We start from the raw sequence: 8,804 nt of genomic DNA, 5'->3' as shown, positions 1-8,804 counted from the left end.
ATCCACAATATCCACACTGACCGCCACAAATATCCAGCGCCCGCTCCATCAGCTCCCGCGTCTCACTCACTCACTCACTACTCACTCACTCACTCACTCACTCACTCACTCACACACACACACACACACACACACACACCCACTCACTCACTCACGCACTCACACACTCACTCACTCACTCACTCACACACACACTCACTCCCTCACTCACTCTCTCACTCACTCACTCACACACACACTCACACACACTCACTCACTCACACTCTCACACACACACTCACTCTCTCACACACACTCACACACACTCACACACATTTGACAATATTCACTCATCATGACAGTAAAATAGAGCATTCTAAGTCAATATACTGCAGTATTTCCTCTCTATCAGTACAAAAAATGGTTAACACCCGCTCATGCATGAAAAAAAAAATACCGTCATGTACCGTTAAACCGGTATAATTTTGGAAAATACCGGGATATACATTTTTGGTCATAACGCCCAGCACTACGCATCAGCTTTAAATGGAAAATACCGTGATATACATTTTTGGTCATACCGCCCAGCACTACTTTAAATTCATTGATCAAAAAAGTTTCCAAATACATCATTTAACTTACAGTCTGCACATTCAAATATTCAATTTAATGTCAAAGAACAAAATAAACAAAGTAAGCTTTTTTCACAAAATCTGTGATTTCCGTGGCTGCTTGGATGCAGCAGAAAACATCACTTTCTTCTGTTACTGGCTGTAACTCGGATCTTAAACCCAGGATGGTTTCAACATGTGAAAATGAGCTGTGAGTCGATCAGAGAGTTGTAGTCTGGCTCCGATCCAGACAGGAATCATGTGTTTGTGGTGTTTTTCTGACGACTATTGGAGAATACAAGACTTCTTCACCTTACTAAAAGCTATCAAAAGCAAAAGTGCTACAAAATGCATCACATTTTGTGAGAAAGTGTGATGTGAGAGAGCCAAACAGACACTATTTTAGAATTAGCTGCTCAAAATTAGTAAGAAGTTAGCAACAAGATGTTAACCTTTTTCTAGTTGTATTTATGTGAAAATATCTCATGATGCAATACTCAGTAATGATTTTCATTAGAATTCTCATTTTCTACTTTTAGATCTGATGAATTATTCTCTTTCATACTGTCCACTATATAAAATGAAATATTTTAAAATAAAATAAGATATAATAAAATAAAAATGTATAAAATAATATATATTTTTTAATTTAAAATAAAATATTTTACTTCTTTAGATTGCTTTTTTTTTTTTTTTTTACATAAAAACTAAACACCAGGGGTTTTTTTCATTGAATTGATCAAATACATTTTTGGCTAAATTGCATCATTTCACTCACTTTTTTTTATTTAAGCATATTGTAACACAAAGCTTAATTTAGTGTTAATTAAGCATCAGTAACTATGATATAAGCATGTGGAAAACAATGGGTCTATAATAAAGCTCTGTATCCATTTCTAAAGAAAAAAAAACTTTTCGTTTGGTTTGGTTTGTATGGAAAATATTTATCATGGCCACAAATTAAGAATTCATTCCCAATTCATTTACTCATTCATTCCTTCGTTTTAGTAAATCATGGCCACATTGTAATAGTTTTTTCCTTTGTTTTCATTTAAAGGGACAGTTCATCCAAAAATGAATCCTGTCATCATTTACTCTCCCTCATGCCATTCCAAACCTGCACGAGTTTCTTTCTTCTGCGGAACACAAAAGAAGATGTTTTAAAGAATGTTGATAACCAAACAGTTGACGGCACCCATTGACTTCCATTGTACTTTATTCCATACTATGTAAATCAGTGGGGACGAGCAACTGTCTGGTTACCAGCATTCTTCATTTGTGCACAAATTAGTACCACAATTAATATATCTTAATATATTGGCCTGACAAACACCTGTACTGTACATTTGTCTTGTCAAAGCATTTTGAGCATAAGTAAGTGCAATAAATTGCCGCTATTTTCCTGAATAGTCCAACTTTGCATTAGAGCTGTCGCAATTCGTCGATTTTATTCGACTATTAAATTTTTTAAAAATCCTCGACATCATTTTGCTCGTGCGTCGACTAACCGGCAAAATACCGGAAGTGGCGCATTTCACGGACGAGAATCCATAAAACACATTATTAGACTGTTTCCCAAGGCTGCATGATATATTAAACCTAAATATAATTAAGCATAATTGTGAATTCACAAACGATTTAATTAAATAATTATATGCGATGCAGTTCTAATACAGTGCATGTGCTTTAATTATTTACATGCGTGTAGGTTAAGTACATGCGTCACAGTAGCTCCACAGGAGCTGTTATCATTTACACGCGTGTGGAGCGTCTCAAACTCCATCTCTGCATGTTGTTGTGAGTTTGGGTTTATTATAACGTTCATCTGGGAACGCAACGTGCGCCATTTCATCAGATTTGTAAGATAAATCATTTATAAAACTACGCAAACTCAAAATAAAAGCTCAAACGCTCACTCTGAGTTTATGTCCACATATTCTTTTCATTACAGTGGCTATAGCATTTCTGTCCTAAAGAAATGGCCAAATATTAAAGATTAAGTGGACATTTGAATGAAATGGTAATATTAAACAAGTATTAGATCGCACAGTAATGTGTAAAAACAATCGTCAGGCCGTTGGCGCCCCCTGCAGGCTTTTGTTGTCATGCGTAATGTACATTAGCTCTATTGTTGATAATACATTATGTATTTTAACAATTTTGTTCAATAAAACCATATGATTTCTTGCTTTTTGATACTTTATTTGAACTCATTATTATTGCCTCATTGCTATTATATATGTATTTTAAGTAATTTTAAAGGCTATTGTTCACTTACATCTATTTTTATTACCACAAAAAAAAATATTATAATTATAGGGCCCTATGAAATATTTTATTTCCAAATTCAGGTTTTTTTCCATTTTCATTTTTCTATACTCTTACTCTGTTTGAATGGTTAAATTAATGCTATTATATATGTATTTTAAGTAATTTTAAAGGCTATTGTTCACTTACATCTATTTTTATTACCACAAAAAAAAATATTATAATTATAGGGCCCTATGAAAGCCGTTTTATTTCCAAATTCAGGTTTTTTTCCATTTTCATTTTTCTATACTCTTACTCTGTTTTAATGGTTAAATTAAATTATATTAATCAAAAAGCCTGTCTAATTAATTGAGTTTTACAGTTTTATCTTTATTCTTTACCAAATTCTGTTTTCCATAATTTTTTTGATTCCATTTTAATGGTTCCATTAAACTTTAATAATCAAAAGCATCTCCTTTAAAAAGTGTTTTTTGATTACATTTGTATTATTAGTAGACTAGAACACGTGGATATGTTGTCTAGCACGATAATACTGAACTCTGATTTCAGTGATTTGGACGATGAGATGGACACTTGCTTCTTGCACTTTATGTTGCACTTTACTTTTTTACGTTTGGATTTCATTTGGTTTAATGAAATATAGTTTAATAAAATATTCTTAAGTAAAATTGGCGATTTTGTTTTTGTGGGAAATTAATCGTTTAGCCCAGGGGTAGGCAAGTTCGGTCCTAGAGAGCCGCAGTCCTGCAGAGTTCAGCTCCAACCCTGAAAACAAACCTCACCTGCCTATAGCCTTAGTAATCCTGAAGATATTGATTAGCTTGTTCAGGTGTGTTTGATTAGGGTCGGAGCTGAACTCTGCAGGACTGCGGCTCTCTAGGACCCAACTTGCCTACCCCTGCTTTAGATTAATCGTCGTTAGTGGCAGCCCTACTTTGCATACAAGTTGTGGCTGCTGGGTTTCTTTCAGGTCAGAGGAGTGTGTTATAGATGATTCTGGTTGTGTCTGTGTTTTGTTCAGGTGACAGTGTGGAGTCGTTCGACAGCGAGAGGAGGCCACACTTCCCGCAGTTCTCCTACTCGGCCAGCGGAACGGCATAAACCCACACAGCCGCTCTGAGACCCAGCACTGCACCGGTTTACCACGTTTACCACGTTTACTGCGTCTGGATCTGTGATGTTCATCCGTTCCACGTTGCTTCTGTGGCCTTTGATTTCATGTTTTCTGAGGATATGTGAGGGAACACTAACATCTCCACTCAAACTGCCAAATTAATACAGAACTGATTGTGTAGCACTTCTTTAATCTGGAAACTAACGGCTTGCCAAGTATTACTGTATTTACATTCAAAAACACCTGACCAATTGAAACGTACCGCAGAATAGCAGCTTTTATATGAATATCTAGAATGTCATTCTGCTACGTTTGTAATTATACACGATTTTCCTCGGCCGTCTCGACCCCCGAAGTATTTTCAGACTAAATTTCACTTGCATCTGTGATCATTTGCATCGAATGTGCAATATAGTAGAAATGTAGATAAATTATTTTTTGTAATGATTAAAATGACTGAATTCCACTTAACACACCAAATTAACTTATTAAAACCCCCACCAATATAGTAAAGGAGTGAAAGCTGTCTAGAACATTTCTGAATCATATTTCAATCAAAAAGAACAATAAGCAATTATATTTTGCTTTAAGAAAATAAAGCCTGTTTTTAGGACCAAAAACGATGGAATTTAAGTGATGAGAATCAGATGAGAAGAATGATAGGAACAAATCAAATGTATGCATGAGAATGAGAATTTAAAGATTATGAAATGATAGAATTTAGAGTTTAAATGCGTCACTAATCCTAATTTATGATATGATGCAATTTTATCAAATTGAGTCATTACAGTTTCTTTTAGTGAAAACAGTGGCTTTTTTTTTTTTGCATGTTACCTTTCCATTTTTGGCATTGAATAAATTATTTTGGGTTTCATAACTATTTTGCCATTTAAATACGGCATAAAAATATGGAAGCATGTTTCCGCCATGGGATAAAAAAAAAGGTTATTGCAACTTTTTATCTCATATATCTTTACGTCTTAATTCTGACTCTCTTTCTCACAATTCTGACTTTTATTCTCGTAATTTTGAGGGGGGGGGGGTCTGAATTTAAGATATAAACTCACAATTGCAAGAAAAATGTCAGAATTGTATGATAAAATGTTGCAATTACCTTTTTATTCTGTATCATTTATTCTGTATATTCTGTGGCCGAAACTAAAAAACATTTTTATTTTTTATTCCCTGGTGAAACAAGCTTCCATATAAAAGATATGAAATAGACATAATACATTTTAAATAAATATAATGGAGGATGCTACCGGGGCATGTTGTCACAAAAGCTCAACAAGCATAAAGGCTTAAATTGATTTTAAAAATAAATCCACCCTGACAAATGCAGGATTTAAATGTCCTATTGGTCCTTAATCAGGCTTGATTTTTCCTCTTTTCTATGTGAGCTGGATGTGTTTTCATGGCGCTCCCGTGTCTAAAGGAAAGATTTGGATTCTCTGTCTCATCGATCCTCGTCCTTTTTTCTTTTGGAGGTTTTTCACATGTGTTACACAACCTCAGCGAGGTACTTCAGTGACTGATCAACAGCTACGAGTTCAAGGGACCATCGAGGTGAAATAAACCTCGCAAGTGTTTGAAATGACTTTGTTTTTTAGCTTCGGTTCCTTCGTTATTTATAGATTAACAGCTGGAAATGAGGTTTGTGCTCCATACAAACACACACACTCTCTCTCTCACACACACACACACACACATAGACACAGACACAGACACACACACACAGACACACACAGACACAGACACTCACACACACACAGACACTCACACACACACACACACACACCCACACACACACAGACACACACACACACGTCTGGTTTGCTATCCTTGTAGGGACTCTCCATAGGCGTAATAGTTTTTATACTGTACAGGCCGTATATTCTATTGCCCTACACCAACCCTTCCCCTAAACCTACCCCTCACAGGAGACTTTCTGCATTTTTAGATTTAAAAAAAAAATTCTTCATGTGATTTATAAGCTTGTTTACCCGTGGGGACCTCAATTTAGGTCCCCACCGTGACACGAGTCTCCATGAGTCTGTGTGTAGTCAGGTTTAAGTGCCCACCAGAATAGGTACACACTCACTCACACTCACACACACACACATACACACACACACACTCGCACACACACTTGCACACACACACACACACACACACTCACTCACACACACACTTGCACACACACTCACACACACACACACACACACACACACACTCGCACACACACGTACACACACACACACACACACACACACACTCACTCACACACACACTTGCACACACACTCACACACACACACTCGCACACACACTCGCACACACACACACACTCACACACACTCACACACACACACACAGCATTTGTACATTCTAAGTGTTTTGAAGGTAATTTAAAGCAACATTTCTACACATCAGTGTAAATACCATGCAAATGTTGCGATGTAATCAGCACAACCATAAATATGATCTTTGTACAGATGTGAGAATCCGTTGGCAGGTTATTATTATTATTATTATTATTATTGTTGTGAAAGCTCTGATCATTGTTGATATGATGTGTAATAATCACCATACATACATGAATGTAAAGGCCTTTCCTCTCTGTTCACCTTATGACCTTATTTTATATGCAAAACAATTTTTTTCCTGTTTTTAGATCTGATGTTTCATATGAATTATGCTCTTTCATACTGTCCTCTTTTTTTAAACGGGAAGATATTTGACTTTTTTATCCTTTCATTTTGTTGTCTTTTTTAACACGTGAACTAAAGAACACCAGATTTAGGACACAAATAATATTCGATTTGTATACACTGTTCAGCTGTTTTTATGATTTAGACTTTTTTTCCATTGAATTGATCAAATAAAGTTTTGGCTAAATTGTATTGGTTGATTATTTCACAATAACTCAAACACAAAGTTTAATATTAGTTTCACAGCTGTTTTACTATTTAAATATTGCGCAATGATCATTAAATAGTCTATAATGCTTTTTAAATGCATAAATAGATGGATACTGGGGTATGTTGTCACAAAACTTCAACCATCTGCATATTTTCCCCAGAAACGGACCCGTCCTGACAAGCATTCATCTGTGGAAAGGGTGTGACAACTAGCCCCGGTTGCTCGGTGTGTTGTTGTGTTGCTCCTGCAGTCTGAAGCAGATGGTTGAGTCTGAGGGCCAGATGTTGGTTACAAACCCTCACAGCTGGACGGTGTGTAGGACAGCAGACAGAGGAAGCTGCGAGACTGCAGAAATACACACCTCCAGCCCAACAGAAGCAGAGGAGTCAGCGCTTTCTCCCGTCTCTGTGCTCCTCGCTGCAACACAAGCACACATCAGACCTGTTTCCAGCCATTTAAACACCACACCTCTGTCAGCACATGCAGACTAATGCATGACCATCACGCGCTGATAGTAGCAGAGCCTTTGAGTCTTACAAATGATTACAGAGAAGAACCACGTGGGCTGTTTGTACATAATGAGATCCAGGTCTTTAGTTTATTCATATGAAGCTCACCAAGGCTGCTTTAATTTGATCAAAAATACAGTAAACATTGTGAAATATTATTAGAATCTAAACCGCTGTTTTCTATGTGAATCTCTGTTAAACTGTAATGTATTTCTGTGATGCGCAGCTGTATTTTCAGCATCATTACTCCAGTCTTCAGTGTCACATGATCTTCAGAAATCAGTATAATATGCTGATTTGCTGCTCAATAAATATTTCTGATTATTAGTGGACACATTTATACTTATGAAAACATCAATATTAATAGAGATGAATAGAAAGTTCAAAAGAACAGCATTTATTGGAAATATTAATCTTTTGTAACATTATAAATGTCTTTACTGGCACTTTTGAACAATTTAATGCATCTTCAATTTAATGCAAAAAAATAAATAAAAAAATCTTACCCCAAACTTTTGAATGGTATTGTATCTCAGTTCAGCAGCACAATTGTTTTCAACATTGATAATAATCAGAAATGTTTCTGGAGCAGCAGATCAGCATATTATACTGATTTCTGAAGATCATGTGACACTGAAGACTGGAGGAATGATGCTGAAAATACAGCTGCGCATCACAGAAATAAATTATATGTTAACAGAGATTCACATAGAAAACAGCTGTTTTAGATTCTAATAATATTTCACAATTTTTACTGTATTTTTGATCAAATAAATGCACCGTTGGTGAGCAGAAGTGACTTCATTCAGAAACACTAAACAATCTTGATTATTCCAAATATTTGAGGTATACCTTTTTTACTGGATAATGTTTAAACATAAGGATTTTTTTACTTAATTTCTACCTGATAAAATAAATATATTTTTTGGCAATTTAATTAATTTACACGAGTTCTCCCCGTCTAGAAATTCAACAAAATTCGTTCACATAATCAGAAACTCCAAGACTGTTGAGATCCGGATTCTTGAATGAAAACAGCTGTTGAGGAATGTCTTATATATGTCAAATAAAATAAATAAATGACACAAAGTTTAAATAAAGTAAAAATCAGCAAACAATGTGGAACCAATTAAATAAGAAACGAATGTTTAAAAAAAACTTCCAAAATCAGATAAATGGCAAAAGTCAACAGGCTTTTCAAAATCCAAAATACTGCCAAACAGGCGCTTTTGCATCTAGTTCTGAAACTAAATCATCCGCGATCGTCTTGTCTGCCTCGCCTCACTCTTCTTCTCTCGCCTCACTCTTCTCGTCTGTCTCGCCTCACTCTTCTTGTCTGCCTCGCCTCACTCGTCTCGTCTTGTCTGTCTCGCCTCACTCTTCTCGTCTGTCTCGCCTC

At 35.8% G+C, this 8,804-nt stretch overlaps 1 protein-coding gene across 1 annotated transcript in view; it reads left to right on the top strand.

The window, feature by feature from the left end:
- LOC107572734 (RAC-alpha serine/threonine-protein kinase-like) overlaps positions 1–5,039 on the top strand; it is a 67,868-nt gene extending 62,829 nt beyond the window's left edge. Inside the window, exon 13 of the mRNA XM_016259169.1 lies at positions 3,883–5,039. Within this exon, the coding sequence (XP_016114655.1) occupies positions 3,883–3,962 (80 nt within the window). The 3' untranslated portion in view covers positions 3,963–5,039. The remainder of the gene's footprint in view (positions 1–3,882) is intronic.
- Positions 5,040–8,804: the final 3,765 nt, after the last annotated feature.

The sequence above is a fragment of the Sinocyclocheilus grahami genome, unplaced genomic scaffold, assembly GCF_001515645.1.
Source record: "Sinocyclocheilus grahami isolate Dianchi unplaced genomic scaffold, SAMN03320097.WGS_v1.1 scaffold1804.1, whole genome shotgun sequence".
Classification (NCBI taxonomy): domain Eukaryota; kingdom Metazoa; phylum Chordata; class Actinopteri; order Cypriniformes; family Cyprinidae; genus Sinocyclocheilus; species Sinocyclocheilus grahami.
This window is presented reverse-complemented; position numbering and strand designations above follow the sequence as displayed.